Source organism: Trachypithecus francoisi, unplaced genomic scaffold, assembly GCF_009764315.1.
Source record: "Trachypithecus francoisi isolate TF-2019V2 unplaced genomic scaffold, Tfra_2.0 Lachesis_group15, whole genome shotgun sequence".
Taxonomy (NCBI): domain Eukaryota; kingdom Metazoa; phylum Chordata; class Mammalia; order Primates; family Cercopithecidae; genus Trachypithecus; species Trachypithecus francoisi.
The window spans coordinates 66,037,870-66,059,316 of NW_022681460.1; the positions used below are offsets into that span (position 1 = coordinate 66,037,870).

Here is a 21,447-nt window from a genome sequence, read left to right on the forward strand (position 1 = left end):
TATTTGTAGTAGAGACAGGGTTTCACCAATTTGTCCAGGCTGGTCTCGAACTCCTGACCTCAGGTGATCCACCCGCCTCGGCCTCCCAAAGTGCCAGCATTACAGGTGTGACCACCGCGCCCGGCCTTAATTCTTTTTTAAATGTTTCTACAATGAAACCACCGGGGTTTGAATATTTCTTTAAAACTATGAATCACCTTCGTTAATAGTTACGGCAGTTTTCAGATTATCTTCTTTTATTGGTGAGTTTTGGTAGAGACAGGGTTTCACCATGTTGGCCAGGCTGGTCTTGAACTTCTGACCTCGGGTGATACACTCACCTCGACCTCCCAAAGTGCTGGGATTACAGGCATGAGCCACCGTGTGTAGCCATATTCCTTATTCTTATAAGTGCTTGCAGGTCTATAATGATAGCTCCTTGTTCATTCCTGATATCCGTAATACGTGTTCTCTGTCCTTTTTGCATTGCCAGTATTGCTAGAGATTTGTCAATTTTTTTTTTTTTTTTTTGAGACGGAGTCTCGCTGTGTCGCCCAGGCTGGAGTGCAGTGGTGCGATCTCGGCTTACTGCAAGCTCTGCCTCCCGGGTTCACGCCATTCTCTTGCCTCAGCCTCCCAAGTAGCTGGGATTACAGGCGCCCGCCACCTCGCCCGGCTAGCTTTTTTTGTATTTTTTAGTAGAGACAGGGTTTCACATGTTAGCCAGGATGGTCTCGATCTTCTGACCTCGTGATCCGCCCGTCTCGGCCTCCCAAAGTGCTGGGATTACAGGCTTGAGCCACCACGCCCGGCCTGAGGTTTGTCAATTTTTAATCTTTTTAAAAGACTCCTTTGTTTCATTGATTTTTCTCTATGGTTATTCTGTTTTTAACTGTATTGCTTTTTGCTCTTATCAATATCCTTTTTTTTTTCTTTTCTTTTTGAGACAGAGTTTCACTCTTGTTGCCCAGGGTGGAGTGCAATGGCATGATCTCAGCTCACTGCAACCTCCACCTCCCAGGTTCTAGTGATTCTCCTGCCTCCGCCTCCTGAGTAGCTGAGATTACAGGCCCCCACCACCATGCTCAGCTAATTTTTGTATTTTTAGTACAGCCAGAGTTTCGCCATATTGGGCAGGCTGGTCTCAAACTCCTGACCTCAGGCAGCCCTTCCTGCCTTGGCCTACCAAAATGCTGAGATTACACACGTGAGCCACTGCCCCTGGCCTAATATTTTCCCTTTTAGCTTTGAGTTTATTTTGTTCTTTTCTACATTCATGAGGTAAAAGCTTAAATGATTGAGACTTTTTTTTTTTTTTTTTCCTGAGATGGAATCTTGCTCTGTTGCCCAGGCTGGAGTGCAATGGTGCAGTCTCGGCTCACTGCAGCCACCACCTTCCAGGTTCAAGCAGTTCTCCTCCCTCAGTCTCCTGAGTAGCTGGGACTACAGGAATGGAACACCATGCCCAGCTAATTTTTGTATTTTTAGAAGAGACGGGGTTTTGCCATGTTGGCCAGGCTGGTCTCAAATTCCTGACCTTGGGTGATACACCTGCCTTGGCCTCCCAAAGTGCTGGGATTACAGATGTGAGCCACTGCGCCCGGCCTGAGACGTTTTTTTCTTATCTAACATATGCATTTAGTGCTCTAAATTGCCCTCTCAGCACTGATTTAACTGTGTCCCAGAAATTTTGATAAGTTGTATCTTTATTTTCCTTCAGGTCAGTGTGTTCTTTGATAGCCATTGAGACGTCCTCTTTGACCTGGATTATTTAGTAGCGTGTTGTTTAGTTTCCAATTGTGTGGAGATTTTCTTGTTTTCTTCCTGTTACTGATTTCTAGTTTGAATCTTTTGTGCTTTGAGAATATATTTTCAGTTTTTAAAAAACTTGTCTAAGTTTGTTTTTGGCTCAAGATATGGTCTATTTTGGTGTATGTTCTGTGAACACTTGAAAACAGTATGTATTTTGCTGTTGTGAGGTGGAATTTTCTATAAATGTCTGTTGGATCCTTTGGATGGTGGTGTTACTGAGCTCTATATCCTTGCTGATTTTTTTTCTTTTTTTTTTTTTTTTGAGATAGGGTCTCACTGTGTTGCCCAGGCTGGAGTGCAGTGGCACCAATCATAGCTCAGTGCGACCTTGAACTCCTTAGGCTCAAGGGATCTTCCTGACTCAGTCTTCCAAGTAGCTGGGACTACAGATGTGTGCTACCACACCTGGCTAATTTTTTAATTTTTATTTTGCAGAGACAGGATCTCTTTTTTTTTTTTTTTTGAGACAGAGTTTCGCTCTTGTTGCCCAGGCTGGAGTGCAATGGCACGATCTCAGCTCACCACAACCTCCGCCTCCCGGGTTCACGCGATTCTCCTGCCTCAGCTTCCCGAGTAGCTGGGATTATAGGCACGTGCCACCACACTTGGCTAATTTTGTATTTTTAGTAGAGATGGGGTTTCTCCATGTTGGTCAGGCTGGTCTTGAACTCTGACCTCAGGTGATCCGCCCACCTCGGCCTCCCAAAGTGCTGGGGTTACAGACATGAGCCACCGCCCCTGGCCTATTTTTTTTTTTTTTTTTTTTTTTGAGATGGAGTCCAGGCTGAAGTGCAGTGGCGCGATCTCAGCTCACTGCATTTTGTGCCTGCCGGGTTCAAGCGATTCTCCTGCCTCAGCCTCCCAAGTAGCTGGGATTACAGGTGTCCGCCACCATGCCCCACTAATTTTTGTATTTTTAGTAGAGACGGGGTTTCACTCTATTGGCCAGGCTGGTCTCAAACTCCTGACCTCATGACCTGCCCGCCTCGGCCTCCAAAGTGCTGGGATTACAAGCGTGAGCTACCACATCTGGCCGAGACAGGATCTTATTTTATTGCCCAAGCTGGTCTTGAAGTCTTGGGCTGAAGCAGTCTTGCCACCTTGGCCTCCCAAAATGCTAAGATTATAGGCATGGGCCACCGCACCTGGCCTGAGTTTTTTCTTGAAAAAATACTTTTTTTTTTTCTTTTTTTCTTTTTCTTTTTTTTTTTTTTAGGAGCAAAACTGCAAATTTATTTTGGTCACCTAAGGTGTGGGGGAGAGGTCTGTCGGCCTCCAGCAAAGAAGGCCGACAGAGTCCCCCGGTGGGGCTCTCGGGCGGGGTTCCTGATACAGTCCCGACATCCGGACAGGAGTGGGGCTGGGAAGTCCGCGCGTGGCGTCCGTCCGGAGCGGCTTTTCTAGGAGTGGGAGGGCAATAGGCGGGGCACGGGCGTGTTGGGGGGCGTTCCGCAGGTGCGACCAGGTAAATCTTAGTCTCTTCGGATTGACGTCACCTGGCGCATGCCCGGTTGGTCTGCACCGTCCCTGGGCGCTGGCTGCATTTTCGCGCGCGTGGGAAAAGTTGGTGAAGAAGAACCCGGAAGTGCACCATCTTGCCTCCGTTCGTCCAAACAGTCCAACCTTTTATTGATAATAGTGATAAAGGGGCGCCCTGGTCTGTCTGGCTACTTCCTGCTGTTAAGGGGCGTTGTTAAGGTCGGGGCCCATAGTTGGCATTTGGACGTACGGAATCTTGGCACGGAGAAATTTGATCAAAATGGGGACAAAACATAAAATAAGGCACAGTATTAGTATAAGAATGAGGAATGGAAGCATTTGTTGGAATATGGGCAAAACCCAGAAGGATGGTCCTGGCAGGGTTGGGGAGTATGTGATAGTTAAGAAAATTTAGTAAGTTTGAGGCAAGTGGGGGAAAGCCAAACTGATTTCCACTGATTGCTTTCGGTAGGGGCCCTTTTAGCTGGGAATGAGGAACGAGTGCGCAAAGTAGTTGTTGGCTAGGCAGCAATTAAGGAGTGGAGTTTTTTGTGGAGTGGATGGCTTTCAGCTTACTCCTACTACAGAGATATTGGATGGAAGGCTAGGTCCAGAGAAGGACGGCAAAACAGAATAGGTAGCCTCGCTGTTGATTAAAAAATTAATTGTCTTACCCGCTACCAGGAGAGTTACCCGCGGCTCGGCGAGGGTGATGGGGGTCCCCGAGTGTCGGCACCTTCAGTTGTCGTCGCCCAGATGTAGGAGCTGGAAGGAGCTCCCAGGATCCTGGGAAAGGGGGTCACGCGGAGACGCGGCACCTGTTCTCAGGGTGGGGCAATCAGACTTCCAGTGCCCTCCCTGTTGGCAAGCAGGGCAGGGGGTTGCTGGTGGACGAGGGTTAGGACATTCACTGACCCAATGTCCTGACGCCTTGCACTTATAGCAAGGCTGCGTTGGGGCTCGGGGACCTTGCGGACACCTGTTGGCATAGTGTCCTGCCTTGGCGCATTTATAGCAGGCTCCTTTCGTAGCCTTGGAGTCTGTGGGGTGTGTGCTCTCTGGTCTGGGGTTACGACTGGGCTGTAAAGCCGCTGCTATGAGCTGTGCCTCAGTCGTCTCCTCTCTGGAGTTATAGACCTTAAAGGCTAATTTAACTAGGTCTTGTATTGGTGTCTGAGGACCATCCTCTACCTTTTGAAGTTTTTTACGAATGGCAGGAGCTGATTGAGAAATGAAATAAGACACCAAAATGGTGGCCCCTGTGGGGGAGGCCGGATCTAACCGGGTATATTGGGTTAGAACCTCAGTCAGTTTAGGGTAGAGGTTAGGATAACCTGGAGGTCATGCCAAGTTAAGTCATAGGCCTGACAAAGGTATCTAAATTCCTTTATGTATATGGTAGGATTAGCTGAGAAATCACCTAAACGCTTCTCAATTTTGGAAAGATCGGCCAGTGAAAAAGGGACATGTACTCTGACTACCCCTCTCCGCCCCAGCTACCTCTCGCAAAGGTGCTAACACTGTAGGAGGGTGTGGGGCAGAAATAGGGGACTCAAGACAGCCAGTTGGGGGCCCCGAAGGAGGCACGGGACCGAGTGGATTACTAGTAGATAAGGAGGAGGAAGGAGGAGTCTGTGCAGGAAGGGAGGGGGTGGAGAGAGCGGGGAGAGAAGGAGGAGTATAGGGCAGATCGGGACGAGAGCGTAAGCCCCAAAAGCCTTGTATGTAATTAATTTCAGACCACTTGCCTAGCTGCTGGCAGAAATTGCTGAGGTCGATCACGCCACAGTGGAAAGGAAAATTAACCGCTTCCTCCTAAGGTCTTGTTCGAGCTGTAAGGTTTTTAAATCGGCTAGGAGGCACCCTAAGGAGGTGCTCTTTGGAAATTTGTACTGGGGGTTTCCCATTTGTTTCCTCTTTACTTACACAATGGACACAATGGAAATGGAAGCGGATCTCTGCCTGGCTTCAAAGCGTCCTTTGGAACCAGCAGAGACAGACTGGAGGCTCATGGAGCCAAAGTGGAGATTACCTTCAGGTGGACGTCTCCGTCCTGAACGGGTCTCCCGAGCCACATGGTGGCTCAAAAGTGGGCCTCGAACCTGCGCAGGAATTTTGGCCGAGGGAGGTAAAGAGGAGACAAGGGCACTTACCCCAGAGAGGCCATGAGAGTGAGGGAAGCGAGTCTCAGGTCCTGGTCTGTCTGCGGCGTGGGAGCAGGAGGAGGTTCCTCAACCCTTAGAGGCCTGAGGAGGGGTCTCCTCCCGGGTCTTCGGCACCAACTGATTTGTTTTTCTAAAGACCACCAGAGCGGGCACAAAAGAGCCAGCGACCAGGCAAGGGTAGGAGCAAAACTGCAAATTTATTTTGGTCACCCCCCCGGTGGGGCTCTCGGGCGGGGTTCCTGATACAGTCCCGACATCCCGACAGGAGTGGGGCTGGGAAGTCCGCCTTTTTTTTTTTTCTTAAAAAATACTATGCCACTACTTCCTCTGGCTTGCTTTTCTGAGAAGAAATCTGCTTTCATCCAAATTTTTTTTCCCAATAAGCAAGGTGTTGATATTCTTTCATTGCTTTCCATTTTTTCTTTGTCTTTAGTTTTCAGAAATTAAAGTGTAATGTGTGTTGGTATGGAGTCCTGGGGCCTTCTGTTTGTTTCTGAGGCGATTTTTCTTCATAATGTTTCAAGTATATTCATAATTACTTGTTGAAGCGTGTAAAAGGCTTTAAAATCTGTCAGGAAACTCTAACATCACTGTCATCTTGGTCTTGGCATCTGTTGATTGTCTCTTTTAGTTTGAGATCTTCATGGTTCTTGGTATGAGGAATTTTCTGTTGAAACCTGGACATTTTCATATTATATTACGAGACTCTAGATCTTATTTAAACCTGTTTAGCTGACTTTTCCTAACATTGCTCTGGCAGGGAGAATAGGGATGCCACCACTGCTGGATGGGGATGGAAGTTCAGGTTCTCCAGCCAGCCTCTTTCGGCACCTGCACAGGGGCAGAGGCCTTCTCATTACCCCCGAGCTGTGGTGGAAGTTCTCCACACGCTCTCCAGAGACACTGTGGTTGGGGAGTGGAAGTCCAGGTTCCCTCTATGATGCCCAGTGACTGTGGCGGGGAGGGGTGGGAGAGAGGAGAACATGCAGGAGCTCTTGTTCATTTCATTCTTGGGAATGAAAGTTTCAGCTTCTTATTTAGCCTCTGATTCTACCGTGGTGGGGGTTTGAGGTACTTCACTGTAGGCTTCCAGAGGTAGAAAGTGCTAGGCCTTCCACCCTGCCTTTGGTGCCCTGGGTGGGGCTGGGGCCACAAGTCTTTGGTGGTGCTTGACTGGAGTAGAGTGTTAATTGTCTAAAAGCTCTGTCTTGCTAGACTGCCCCTTTTTTGGTCCTTTGCCCAGAAAGAGCAAGCTTCTGTTGGGGCATTTTTGTTTGTTCAAATTGGTATATCCAGGTTGCCGGCTCTTCAGCCCTAAGTCTGGATATTTGAAAGAAAGAAAACCCGGGGAACTCACACCATGTTTGAGTTCCTTAGTGGCTCTGCTGGCTTCTTTGCACCTTTCAGAGTCCTCCTGTGTTTGTGGTATGTATAATACCCAAGGGTTTTAGCTCTACCTAGCAGAAGAAATGCTGAAAAGTATGTTCCATCTTCCTAGAAATGAGAACCCAGCTGTCATTTTTAATTAAGTCTTTTATTTGAGGGTAATGGGTTTTGTATTTATAATTTTGCCAACTTTTAAAAGAACTAGTTTTTTTTTCTTTTTTGAGATAGAGTCTCACTCTGTCACGCAGGCTGGAGTGCAGTGGCGTGATCTCGGCTCACTGTAACTTCTGCCTCCTGGGTTCAAGCAATTCTCCTGCCTCAGCCTCCCGAATAGCTGGGATTACAGGTGTGCGCCATCATGTCTGGCTAATTTTTGTGTTGTTAGTAGAGGCAGAGTTTTATCATGTTGGCCAGGCTGGTCTCGAACTACTGACCTAAGGTAATCTGCCTGCCTCGGCCTCCCAAAGTGCTGGGATTACAGGCGTGAGCCACCGAGCCCAACAAAAGAACTAGTTTTAAACCCAAGGACTTATATCCTGATTCATCCGTCTATCTGAAACTTCATTTTGAGCGTGAAAAAAGGAGTCTAGGTCCCTTTGAATCCCTCAACTGTTTTTTTCCACTTTCTACTAGTTACTCTTTTCACTTAGAACAAGTTATTGTTTGTTTTTTTTTTGAGATGGAGTCTTGTTCTGTCGCCCAGGCTGGAGTGCAGTAGTGCAATCTCAGCTCACTGTAACCTCTGCCTCCTGGGTTCAAGGGATTCTCCGGCCTCAGCCTCTTGAGTAGCTGGGACTACAGGCGTGTACCACTATGCCCAGCTAATTTTTTTGTATTTTTAGTAGAGAGGGGATTTCACTATGTTGGCCAGCCTGATCTCGAACTCCTGGCCTCAAGTGATCCACCCGCCTCAGCCTCTGTAAGTGCTAGAATTATAGGCATGAGCCACTGCACCTAGCCAGGAACAAATTATTAGATAGATGTATACCTAAAAGAAATTGTACTACTTCAACTAATTAAATAAAATCCTATTAAATATGTCAGCATTTGAAATTCCACAGCTTCCTTTGTCTGGCCTATCACAACACTGTTTCTTTTTTCTGCCAACTTGAATTTGTTTTGCTTTGTCTGCGAACATTCCCTTAGTACTGTGTTCTGTGGGAGAAAAGAAAGAGAAAGAGAAAATGACTTATATTTGTATCTTCCCTGGCTTACGGCATGTTGCTGATAGTCAGGGACAGTGTCTTCTTTCTGTTCTCCATAGCTGCTAACACAGAACAGATACTTGTTAAATACCTGTAAATGAATAACAACTTTATAAATACTTTGAAGAAAAGATTATCTTCTCTTTTAAATGTTACACAGTTCTGGCCAGGTGTGGTGGCTCACGCCTGTAATTCCAGCACTTTGAGAGGCTGAGGTGGGTGAATCACCTGAGGTCAGGAGTTCAAGATCAGCCTGGCCAACATGGTGAAACCTCATCTCTACTAAAAATATAAAAAGTTAGCCAGGTGTGGTGGCGTATGCCTGTAATCCCAGCTACTCGGAAGGCTGAGACAGGAGAATTGCTTGAACCTGGGAGGCAGAGGTTGCAGTGAGCCAAGATCGTGCCACTGTACTCCAGCCTGGGCAACAAGAGCAAAACTCGGTCTCAAAAAAAAAAAAAAAAGTTACACAGTTCCTTCCTTGAATCTTTTAATGTTAATATTGGAGGCTCAATACACACATTGTGAAACAGATGCTTATTTGGCCATCTAGGTTAACATTTTGAATATCATAAATGTTGGTTAAGTCTGGACATTAATGGCATTAGCACCAGTTGGCAAAGGAATCATCATGTTACATGCAAAAAAAAATGTTATGGGAATTGGGTAACAATCTTAGTATGACAGAAGAAATGTTTATTTACCCTAATGCAGGGCTTCATAAGTTTTCTTGGCCTTTAAAATTCATAAGTATCTTAATTTTGATATAGCATCTCTAAGCCAGGATACCCATCCACTTTTGAAAAATACTTACCATTTATGAAGAAGCTAGGTTCAAACAGTTTGTGTTCTAGCAGTTTAACACCTACTGGGCCCTATTACACAGTTTCTCAAACTCTGCAGTCAGAATGGACATTCTACCCTCATTCCTCTTCCACATTGATTTTCTCTCTGTACATTTTATCACAGCAACTGTCCAAAACCCAGCTTCACAAAAATATGGCATTATTGAGGCCGGACGCGGTGGCTCACGCCTGTAATCCCAGCACTTTGGGAGGCCAAGGTGGGTGGATCACTTGAGGTCAGCAGTTCGAGACTAGCCTGGCCAACGTTCTGAAACCCCGTCTCTACTAAACATAATTAGCCAGACGTGGTGGTGCACACCTGTCATCCTACTCAGAAGGCTGAGACAGGAGAATTGCTTGAACCCAGGAGGTGGAGGTTGCAGTGAGCCAAGATCACACTACTACACTCTAGCTTGGGCAACAGAGTGAGACTCTCTCTCTTTTTTTTTTTTGAGACAGAGTCTCGCTCTGTCGCCCAGGCTGGAGTGCAGTGGCCGGATCTCAGCTCACTGCAAGCTCCGCCTCCCGGGTTTAAGCCATTCTCCTGCCTCAGCCTCCCGAGTAGCTGGGGCTACAGGCGCCCGCCACCTTGCCCGGCTAGTTTTTTTTTTTTTGTATTTTTCAGTAGAGACGAGGTTTCACCGTGTTAGCCAGGAGGGTCTCGATCTCCTGACCTCGTGATCCGCCCATCTCGGCCTCCCAAAGTGCTGGGATTACAGGCTTGAGCCACCGTGCCCGGGACTCTGTCTCATAAATAAATAAATAAGGCATTATTGAAGAGGATATAGCAGTCTTACATAGGAATTGTGAACTACCTCGAGCTAGTAGTTCACACAATGTTCAACAGCTGTTGCTGTGTTTCTTTCATAAATTTAAAGTATCCCACAGTACCTTGCGAGTTTGCCATTGTGTTCTGGGTATTGAGTACATAGTTTAGGAACTGTGGCCCTAATGACTATCATCACAGAGGGTGAGAGGAATCCCATGTAAGGACTGAGATGTGTCTTTTGGAGGGTAGTGGGAATAATGAAAAGGGATATTTTTAGGAGCATTGACGAGGGCCAAGTAGGTGTTTAAAGATTGAGCCATAGTCTTGGCTAAATAAGCCATCTATCTTTAATCTGATCTCCTCTAAAGGACTGAAATACATTTTGTGTATATCTGATATTCGCTTGCGACCACATTTATCTCAGTATTAATTTTTTTATGCTAGCCAGTTCATATGCATGGTCATTTTTATTTTCCTTTGATACTTTTGATACATCAAACCAATGTTGATATAGAAGGATGACTTAGAGTCTTTGATCCTATCCTTGTTATTGTTATTGCACTATTGTGTTAGCTTTTTTTTTTTTTTTGGAGACAGAGTCTCGCTCTGTCACCCAGACTGGAGTACAGTGGCACGATCTTGGCTCACTGCAAGCTCCGCCTCCTGGGTTCACGCCATTCTCCTGCCTCAGCCTCCCTAGTAGCTGGGACTACAGGCGCCCGCTACGACGCCCAGCTAATTTTTTGTATTTTTAGTAGAGACGGGGTTTCACCATGTTAACTAGGATGGTCTCGATTTCCTGACCTCGTGATCCACCTGCCTCGGCCTCCCAAAGTACTGGGATTACAGGCGTGAGCCACCACGCCCAGCCAAATGATGTATTAGCTTTTTAAAGGATGTCACTTGAGTCCAATCTGTGTTTCTGACTCACAGAAACAAAATAAATGAATCAAAAGCTCTTGTTTTTTTCTCTTTATGTAGAACAAATCACCTGCTGCAGTAACAGAACCAGAGACAAATAAATTTGACAGTACCGGATATGATAAAGACTTAGTAGAAGCTTTGGAAAGAGATATAATTTCCCAGAATCCCAATGTTCGATGGTAAGTCATATCACAACCAAATAACTGGGTGCTGATGTTGCTTTTTGAAATGGAAAATGGAGAATGTACTGAAGAGCAGAACTTGAGGACAGACTCGGAGTATGTGCAGCATGAGCATAATTTCCCTGCATTCAGCCTGTTCCAATTTTTGTCTGAGAGTCTGAGGTTTTTGTTTTTGTTTTTTAGAGACAGGTTCTCACTCTGTTGCCTAGGCTGGAGGACAGTGGCTCGATCATAGCTCACTGCAGGCTCAAATTCCCAGGCTCAAGTGGTCCTCCTGCCACAGCCTTCCAAGTAGCTGGGACCACAGGTGCACACTACCACATCTAGCTAAGTTTTAAAAGTGTTTTGTAGAGATGGAGTCTTGATCAGGCTGGTCTTGAACTCCTGGGTTCAAGTGATCCTCCTGCCTCAGCCTCACAAAGTGCTAGGATTACAGTCATGAGCCATTGCACCTGGCCAAGGCAATGATTTGTATGTATGTGTGTTGCTTATTATCTATAGCATCCTAGAAATGTTGCTTTTCTTTTAGAGCAGTGGTTCTCAACTTTATTAGTATTACATGTAATCAAAGATCTGTAATATATTACAGTGAGTTAAAGTTAACTTTTCCACAAAGTTAGGTATATTATATTTCTGTTAAAACCTTGATGATTATTAGGTATGGGTTTGAATTATATTAAAAAATATTGGGGGCTAGGCGCGGTGGCTCACACCTGTAATCCCAGCACTTTGGGAGGCTGAGGCGGGCAGATCACATGGTCAGGAGATCGAGACCATCCTGGCTAACACGGTGAAACCCCGTCTCTACTTAAAAAAAAAAAAAAAAAAAAATTAGCCGGGCATGCAGTGGGCCGAGACGGTGTGGTGCCACTGCACTTCAGCCTGGACGTTAGAGTGAGACTGTGTCTCAAAAAAAAAAAAAAAAAAATTGGGGACATTAATATTTTATACAATGAAAAGTTTGTTGTTGTTTCAACAGAAATTGCCACATGTAGCAGTAGTAGTAGGTATTCTAGTGGTTGGAGATGACCTCATAGCAATCTCTATGATACTCTTTAACGTTGGCATCTACCTCTTAATAGAGCTGGAGGCAAAGCAGCTATGCTGTAGCGTGTCTCTGCTTTATACCCTTTTTATTCTTTATGCTTTTTTTTAATTAAAAAAATGGGCTTATTGTTTCTAAATCATGGAAGTTATGGAAGGAGGACCATAAAAGCAGGAGTTTAAAATGAGATGACACATAACCCTGAAGAGTGTGCCTATAGACTATGTTCTTATGATCCAGGCTAAAAACTGTCAACTGCCAAGAACTGAAGAAAACATTGTGCTCTCTATATATCTGCTGGTTGACATGGTGGGCCTCATTGCAGTGTTAGTCCACCCGTGCTCTGAGAGAGGCTCACCATTCTGTCAGCAGCGCATATATCTGCTGGTTGACATGGTGGGCCTCATCACAGCGCATTAGTTCACCTGGGCTCAGAGAGAGGCTTACCATTCTGTCAGCAGCACAACATCCTGTGCTTCCAGTGGTTCTCACGAGTGACTGCATAGGCATGTATCATCTAAGGGGTTGTTAATAAAATGTCCTCTCTTTCAGGGATGATATCGCTGATTTAGTAGAAGCGAAAAAGTTGCTTAAGGAAGCCGTAGTGTTACCAATGTGGATGCCTGAATTCTTTAAGGGCATTAGAAGACCATGGAAAGTAAGTTTATTACTGTGATGGCATTGTCAAAGTAAATGGCAGCATGTTGATATAGACAGCCAATATTTATCTATATTGGGAAAAGTGGAGGGAGAAAGTAGAGTAAGGAAATTTTTTAATTAAAAGGTATATGTTGTGCTGCTGAGAATTTTGTTAAACCGTAAGCTATTGCAAGATTTCTAGAATAAGAAATACATACAATGTGATCTTTGGAAAGTGGAATACACAGCATTAAAATTTAGAATTTGGCCGGGCGCGGTGGCTCACGCCTGTAATCCCAGCACTTTAGGAGGCCGAGGCGGGCGGATCACCTGAGGTCAGGAGTTTGAGACCAGCCTGACCAACATGGAGAAACCCCATCTCTACTAAAAATACAAAATTAGCTGGGCATGGTGACGCGTGCCTGTAATCCCAGCTACTCGGGAGGCTGAGGCAGGAGAATTGCCTGAACCTGGGAGGCGGAGGTTGCAGTGAGCCGCGATCACGCCATTGTACTCCAGCCTGGGCAACAAGAGCAAAACTCTGTCTCAAAAAAAAAAAAAAAAAATTAGAATTCACCCCATTTAGAATGAGCTTGTATTTGCAAATATGACCTAGTCAGCTAGTGCAGAAATGCTTATTATGTCATGTTGCATGATTGTAACCTGTATTTTGGGGATTGTTCTCAATAAATTAATGGGAAATACCTGCATGTGATAAATACTTTTTAAAGTCATGGGCTTATCTAAAAAAAGACCATCAAAAAAGACTTTCTTGGATTTGGAAGACACACTAATAGGTAACTCTGCATGTATGAATAGTTGTAAAAATTCTTTATACATTAAGTGATAAGCAAGATACAAAATGATAGACATACTTTGAATAAATTATATATATATATATTTTGTTTGTTTTGAGTCGGAGTCTTGTTCTGTCGCCAGGCTGGAGTGCAGTGCGATCTTGGCTCACTGCAACCTCCGCCTTCCAGGTTGAAGCAATTCCCCTGCCTCAGCCTCCCGAGTAGCTGGGATTACAGGCACGTACCACCACGCCCAGCTAACTTTTTTTGTATTTTAGTAGAGTCGGGGTTTCACGTGTTGGCCAGGATGGTCCCGATCTCCTGACTTCGTGATCTGCCTGCCTCGGCCTCTCAAAGTGCTGGGATTACAGGCGTGAGCCACCGCGCCTGGCCGAATAAGTTATATTTTTAAAAAACCTAATTTGTCTGAGCAAAAGGACAATCAGGATATAAATTTAGATGCTAATGGTACCTCTGTTAGGGTGTTGATATTATAAACTACTTTTTCTCATCTTTGAGTTCCAAATTTTTAATAATGTGGTTATCTTCTTTTTTAATGGGAAGAGTAAATTTGTGACAAAGTATTCTTCTGTTTATCTGTTTGTCTTTTATTTGTCTTGATATTATATATAAGTTGGTTGAAATTTCCTACTTAGTAATGACATTTTTATGAATTAGAATAATGGCAGATAAATCCTCTGCTTAGGCTATTATATTCACAACAGGGAGTACTGATGGTCGGCCCACCTGGCACAGGGAAGACGCTCCTTGCTAAAGCAGTAGCTACAGAATGCAAGACAACATTCTTCAATGTCTCTTCATCAACTCTGACTTCCAAATACAGAGGAGAATCTGAGAAGCTTGTTCGTCTTCTGTTTGAAATGGTGAATGTTTGAGACAGCTCTAATGATTCCTTACCTCTCTAAAAGGGGAGAGAGAGCTGTAACTATCTCCAGTGTATGGAATAGTTAGGCAGGATGCCATTTTGCCCAGAGTATGATTTGGTGTCCTTAAAGCTAGCTTTCTTTACAAACATGAATAATTAGAGTTTCTCTTTGTCTCTTTTTCTCCAGATGTAGATCCAAATCTACCAGTTTTGGGGCATGCTCACATTATGGGATCTGCATTACTAATCTTCTGTAGGAATCTGAAATTACTGTGTTTTTTAAATCAATAAGTTTAGTTATAATATGATAACCACAGTATTGTAACAATGATGCCAAAAGGTGAGGATTGTTAAGTTATTGTGGAACTTAGGTTACCTCCAATCTATTAACTATATCAAATGCCTTCATTTTAATGACCTAATATTTGGATTAGGTTCTTTTTTCCACCAATACAAATCAGAGTACCAAGAGAAGAAATGTAATTCAACAAGTTCTGGTAGAGTGTTTAGATTGAATTCCACAGCCTTTTAAACTTCAGACTTTGTTAAGCTTCAGTGATTACTTCTTGCCTCTAAGAAACAGAGTAGTTTTATGTAATTAGGATAGAGTTATGCTATTAGTGACAAAGATGTTAATTTTTATTATTCTGAAATGGGTTCTCACTCTTGCCTAGGCTGGTATGCAGGAGCATGATCACAACTCGCTGCAGCCATGACCTCCCAGGCTCAAGTGATCCTCCCGTCTAAGCGTCCCCAGTAGCTGGGACGATGGACATGAGCCACCACACTCAGCTAATTTTTTTTTTTTTTTTACAGATGGGTCTTGTTTTGTTGCCCAGGCTGATCTTAAACTCCTGGGTTCAAGTGATCCTCTTGCTTCAGACTCCCAAAGTGCTGGATTTACAGGCAGGGGTCACCAATCCTGGTCAAGACATGAATTCTATTCTTTTAAACAGGGTCTCATTCTGTCACCTAGGCTGGAGTGCAGTGTTGCAATCTCGGCTCACAGCAGCCTTCACCTCCTAGCCTCAAACGATCCTCCCACCTTAGCCTCCTGAGTAGCTGGGACTACAGATGTGCACTACCATGCCTGGCTAATTTTTGTATTTTTAGTAGAGATGAGGTTTTGCCATGTTGCCCAGGCTAGTCTTGAACTCCTGACCTCAGGTGATCTGCCCTCTTGGCCTCCCAAAGTGCTAGGATTACAGGTATGAGCCACTGCGCCTGGCCCTTTTTGATTTTTTTGTAGAGATGAAGTCTCACTATGTTGCCCAGGCTAGTCTAGAACTCCTGGCCTCAAACAGTCCTCTTGCCTAGACCCCATGAAGTGCTGGGATTACAGGCAAGAGCCATTGTGTTCAGCTTTTTTTTTTAGATAGGCTCTCACTATGTTGTACAGGTTGTAGTGCAGTGGTTATTCACAGGCACAATCATAGCGTACTGCATCCTCCTCTCTAAGCCTCCCAAGTAGCTGGGACTTCAGGCATGTACCACTGCACTCAGTTTTCAAGCCTTATTTTTATTGTCCTTAGGGTAATGAACTCTCAGAGAAATTAGCCCTCATTTTGTCATAGTTCCAGCAAAAGTCCAATGATTAATATTTGGCCTGTTTTGAGTTTCATATCTATGCCTAAACTCCTTGTTTTTGGTCAGAGAATTGGAGTGCTCTGATTGGCCAGGCCTGAATAAAACCCCTGGAGCTCCAAGTAGAGTTAGCCTCCTTTGAAGTAGTGGAATAGGAATGAAAGAGGGGCCAGGCATGGTGGCTCACTCACGCCTGTAATCCCAGCACTTTGGGAGGTCGAGGCTGGCAGATCACTTGAGGTCAGGAGTTCGAGACCAGCCTGGCCAACATGATGAAACCCTGTCTCTACTAAAAATACAAAAATTAGCCGGGTATGGTGGTATGCACCTGTAATCCCAGCTACTTGGGAGGCTGAGGCAGGAGAATCGCTTGAACCTGGGTGGCAGAGGTTGCAGTGAGCCGAGATCGTGGTGTTGCACTCCAGACTGGGAGACACAGCAAGCCTCCTGTCTCAAAAGAAGAAAGAAAGAAAGAAAAGGAAGGAAGGAAGGAAGGAAGGAAAGGAAGTAAAGGAAGGAAGGATGATTTGCAAATGAAAAAGAGGCTTCTTTTACCAGATGTGTGCTGTGCAGGGAGAACCAATTGGTGTCCTCTACAGTACCTTCCTGGGCCAGCTAAACCCGGGACACGTAGCCTTTACTTGAAGTCAGATCATTCTACATACCCTCAGTATGTGGGAAGAATCAGTCTAGTCACTTTTGCTTGGTGTGGCAACAGATCGAAATTTAATTTGTGTTGATGTAGGTTCTTTTGATAGATGGTTCCTAACTAAAATTTGAGAATTTTGTTGGATGTTTTAATGATGATTAAGTTCACTCTTTCCCTCTCCATTTCTTGAAAAAGTACAAAAATATTTATACATAGAAACCCAAGTATTGACTCTTCTTTAAAGATGAAATTATGCTGCTAGGTACAGTGGCTTATGTCTGTAATCCTAGCATTTTGGGAGGCCGAGGCAGGAAGATTGCCTAAGTCTAGGAGTTTGAGACCAGCCTGGGCAACATAATAAGACACCATCTCTTCCAAAAAATATAAAAATAAGCCTGGTGTGGTGGCACACACCTGCAGTCCTAGCTGCTCGAGAGGTTGAGGTGAGAGGATTGCTTAAGCCCAGGAGCTCAAAGTTGAAGTGAGCTAAAATCTTATCACTGCACCCCAGCCTGGAGAAAAATAAATAAAAAATGGTTGCATTAGAAGCCATACTTTAGCTGTTCTAATTCTATCCCATCTCCCCAATATTAGTGTGAAAGGTGCACAGTGTGGCAGGCTCGTTAGCTGTTTTGTTGTTTTCTTTCTTTCCTCGTTTTGGAGACAGGTTCTCACTCTGTCACCCAGTCTGTCACCCAGTGGTGTGGTGTGATCATAGCTCACTGCAGCCTTGAACTCCTGGCCTCAAGGGATCCTCTCACCTATTCCCCTGAGTAGCTGGGACTCGGGCACGTGTAACCACACTCAACTAATATTTTAATTTTCTGTAGAGATGGAGTCTTGCTATGTTGCCCAGGCTGGTCTCAAACTCTTGGGCTCAATCCATCCTCCTGCCTCACCCTCCCAGTGTTGGGATTACAAGTGTGAGCCACTGCCCCCAGCCTCCCTCAGCTGTTTTCTGATTGCTAACCTGTGGATTATTTTAAAATGAAATAGCTTGGTATTGCATGGTTTTTTCCTTTAGGCTCGATTTTATTCTCCAGCCACCATATTTATTGATGAGATAGACTCCATTTGTAGTCGCCGAGGGACTTCTGAAGAACATGAAGCAAGCAGAAGGGTGAAAGCGGAGCTGCTGGTTCAAATGGATGGTATCTATTTGTTTAGCATGAGTTGACCAGGGATGGGAGGTTGTTAGGTATGGCGTCTCCAGCTCCAGTCGGTCAAACTTTACTCATACTGCTAACCCAAGGCTTTTAATAGGTATTCATAACCTCAGATGGTCTAGAGGGGGTGGCAAGTAGTTCCTGATAGTGATAGTAATAGATCTGGTACACTGGCAGTGGTGACAAGTCAGAATTAATGGCCACCCACAGGGCACCCTTTTGGTATATACAACTATCTTACTTTAGCTATGAAACTGAAATAAATAAATGCAGATAAATTGGCCTTTTTGTATGCTTTGAAAAAGATTTAAAATTGTTATGTAGTTGAGCTGATCTGACTTTCGATTAAATCTATTTTGAGTCATATATTTGCTTACTACAGAACTCATTTTCTTTGGATTACAAATTCACATATGTACCAGTTAAGTCTTAAGGAGGCTTGAAGACTATGCTTCCTTGTATTGTACTAAATATCTGATGATCTTTAAATAGCTGAGCTTTATTTGGTATAATCCAACTTAGTATCTTTTTCACTCTCTCCTTACCCTTATTTTAGGTGTTGGAGGTGCTTCTGAAAATGATGACCCTTCCAAAATGGTTATGGTTCTGGCAGCTACTAATTTTCCGTGGGATATAGATGAGGCTTTAAGACGACGCCTTGAGAAACGAATCTATATTCCTTTGCCATCAGGTATCTTCTTTTCAATCTTGTCAGAAAGCCTGTTAACTTTCAGGTAGTTTTGTTTAGAGAATTAAAAATTTGGTATTAACTAACTTTCCCAAAGAGATACATGAGGAATATCTTCCCTTACAGTACTAGTTAGGCTAAATGCCTTAATACTAAATAGTAAGGAATTAAAAAGTAAAGAATGGTTCTTGAATTAAGCAAATGATCTCTTCTTAGAAATCCAATTCTTACTGGAAAACAACATCTCACACAAAGAAGATTTGAGACAACAGTATACTATGTTTATGCTGCAGGCTTACATTTTAAAATTTGTTTCTACCATTAGCAAAAGGCAGGGAGGAGCTATTACGAATAAGTCTACGTGAGCTGGAATTGGCTGATGATGTTGACCTTGCAAGTATAGCAGAAAACATGGAAGGTTATTCAGGTGCGGACATTACCAACGTGTGCAGGTATGGATTATCACGGAAGCATAGGTTTTTGTAGGCATAAACGTCTAATATGAAGTTTCTTGGTTTTGTTTTTTGAGACCAAGTCTTGCTCTGTCACCCAGACTGGGGAGTAGAGGCGCATTCACAGCTCACTGCAGCCTGAAACTCCTGGGCTCAAGTGATCCTCTGATGTGAAGTTCTTATGCTGAATTAAGATAGATCAGTATCTTGGTGGTGGCTCACGCCTGTAATCTCAGCACTTTGGGAGGCCAAGTGGGAGATCACTTGAGCCCAGGAGTTCCAGGAGTTTGACTGGCCTGGGCAACATAGCAAAACCTCATCTCCATGAAACAATTTTAAAAATTAGCTGGGCATGGTGGTGCCCACTTGTGGTTCCCACCTGCTCCGGAAGCTGAGGCAGGAAGATCACTTGAGCCCAGGAGGTTGAGGCTGCAGTAAGCCATGATTGTGCCACTGCACCCCAGCCTGGGTGGCAGAGCAAGACCCTGTGTCAAAAAAAAAAAAAAAAAAAAGATGAATAAAGACTCACATTCCAGTTTTTTGTTTTGTTTGGTTTTGTTTTTTGAGACAGACTCTCGCTCTGTCACCCAGGCTGGAGTGCAGTGGTCTGATCTCAGCTCACTGCAACCTCTGCCTCCTGGGTTCAAGTGATTCTTGTGCCTCAGCCTCCTGAGTAGCTGGGATTACAGGTGTGTGTCACCACACCCAGCTAATTTTTGTATTTTTAGTAGAGATGAGGTTTCACCATGTTGGACAGGCTAGTCTCAACTCCTGACCTCAAGTAATCCGCCTGCCTCAGCCTCCCAAAGTGCTGAGATTACAGGCGTGAGGCCCTGTGCCCAGCCCCCCATACATTTTGTAGACAGGGTCACAAATTCTGGTTTTGTTGGTGTTAGCAGGTACTGGTAAGATATCTGGGTATCTTTCATGTCAGTGAAGAGTCTACAGTTCATTTGAAAGCTACAAGTTCAAGAACCTAATGTTAGGATAAATTGTGTAACATAGAACATCAATAATTGTCTTGGATTAAAAAATTGTTGGTGCCTTTGTTCACTATATTATAAAATAGGAGATGATTGTGAAAGATATTGACTTGCCATATGCACAGAGTACAGTCTCATTCTCAGTGAACTTATCCTAAATGTGATAGAATAGCAGTAAAAAGAAAAAAAGACTGTCTTTAATCCAGCTGGTTCAAGTCAGTTTTGTCCTAATCTAAGTATTAGTAGAGGTACTTAATTACCCAGGGGCTTAACTGCGCTCATTTCCTCCTCTCTAAAGTGAGCATCCCACACAGGGTTCTGAGGATTAAAACTAAGGTGAATACATCAATCAGCTATATTGCTATCCCTTTGCATAAATGGTGGCTGCTATTAAGGATAAAACTTGGTAAAAGAGCTATTTGAATCTGAAGTTGTTTTTGTTTTTTTTTTTTTTTAACACAAATAGAGGAGAAAAGGAGAAACCACTGAACTTACCTAGCTTTTCCTCTACATGGAGAAAATATTTAATTTTCTTAACAGGTTCTCTTCTGACTCTGTGATGCTTATTCTTCATTTTATTGAATAGTTATAATGAAATTCAAATTGCTAGCTTTAATACCCCTTTTGCTTTTTCTGGGGCTTTATATTCAGTATTAATTATTTAAATTAGCATCCTATTTCATTACAGATTTAACTGCTTAAAAAACACAACAGGCTTTGTATTCCAATAAGCTTCTCTACAATACTACATATATATAATTAGAGAAGGCTACAACAGATCGATTGAAAATGTTTCTATTAACAGGTTTTCATTTAAACAAAGTAACACTTTGTTGTTGTTGTTGTCTTTAACTTAAAACCTAGGGATGCGTCTTTGATGGCAATGAGAAGGCGCATTGAAGGTTTGACTCCAGAGGAAATCCGAAATCTGTCCAAAGAAGAAATGCACATGCCTACAACTATGGAGGATTTCGAGATGGCTTTAAAAAAGGTTTCTAAGTCAGTGTCTGCTGCAGACATTGACAGATATGAGAAATGGATATTTGAGTTTGGATCATGCTAAATTCTCACATGTGAATTGTGAGAAATGTGCCTTAAGTGTTTGAATATTAAATGTAGTAATTCATTGCACTGAGTGCTATATATTTTTTAACTTTCATAATGGTAAGATTTTTTTTAAAACCTGTATGATTCTGAATAAAGGCAGTATTTTTAAGCTGAAAATTTGTTTTACTTTAGCATTACTAGATTTCTATTTCACTGACCACAAATGTTACAACACAAATGTTACTTAGCTTGGAAAGCTGTCTTTTTTTTCTTTGCTTTTTCTATTTTTTTCAAGACTGTGTTTCTTCCAACTGAACTGGCCATTCATATTGAGATTAGCCAACAGACCATAAGAAAGACATCAATCTTGGCTCTTGTTTGAAACCAACAGCTACAATGGCAAACCACCACCTGTCTTGATTCAGGGCCTAGGAAAGCTGTCTTTATATGCACTTCTAACTTGGCATCTTCTCTCCCACCGTTTGCTGCTGTCACTCCTTCTAGGGAGGAAAAAATTGGCTCTAGCTACAGTTAAACTTTACCCATTGCCTCTGGGTGCCAGTGGATAACTGAAAATCCTGGAACATTTTTACACAGTAGCTAATTAAAGCATGAGCCAAGCCCATAACACCTGGTGTTATGGTAGCTTCCCTTCACCTCCTGGAGAGTTTTAAAGACACATTTTACTTTGCATTTTAAAAAGAAAAAATAAAAGTCTTACTTGACTTTGATTTTGCCTACATAAAAGGCTGCACTATAGGCAAA

General features: G+C 43.6%; 2 protein-coding genes and 1 non-coding gene across 4 annotated transcripts in view; 1 reads left to right on the forward strand and 2 right to left on the reverse strand.

Annotated features, from left to right (window-relative positions):
- Positions 1 to 20,859, forward strand: part of KATNA1 (katanin catalytic subunit A1) — a 72,458-nt gene extending 51,599 nt beyond the window's left edge. Inside the window, exons 5-11 of one of the 2 annotated variants that reach the window (XM_033235101.1) lie at positions 10,622 to 10,743; positions 12,344 to 12,449; positions 13,953 to 14,111; positions 17,371 to 17,497; positions 18,069 to 18,203; positions 18,526 to 18,652; positions 20,500 to 20,859. In XM_033235101.1, coding sequence (XP_033090992.1) covers positions 10,622 to 10,743; positions 12,344 to 12,449; positions 13,953 to 14,111; positions 17,371 to 17,497; positions 18,069 to 18,203; positions 18,526 to 18,652; positions 20,500 to 20,698 — 975 coding nt within the window. In that variant the 3' untranslated portion in view covers positions 20,699 to 20,859. The remainder of the gene's footprint in view (positions 1 to 10,621; positions 10,744 to 12,343; positions 12,450 to 13,952; positions 14,112 to 17,370; positions 17,498 to 18,068; positions 18,204 to 18,525; positions 18,653 to 20,499) is intronic. The other variant, XM_033235102.1, reaches the window with a different exon arrangement.
- GINM1 (glycoprotein integral membrane 1) overlaps positions 14,026 to 21,447 on the reverse strand; it is a 35,675-nt gene continuing 28,253 nt past the window's right edge. The window contains exon 8 of the mRNA XM_033235106.1: positions 14,026 to 14,149. Within this exon, the coding sequence (XP_033090997.1) occupies positions 14,131 to 14,149 (19 nt within the window). The 3' untranslated portion in view covers positions 14,026 to 14,130. The remainder of the gene's footprint in view (positions 14,150 to 21,447) is intronic.
- Positions 20,979 to 21,113, reverse strand: LOC117098167. The gene has a single exon (XR_004443222.1). It is a non-coding gene; the product is annotated as a small nucleolar RNA SNORA2/SNORA34 family (small nucleolar RNA).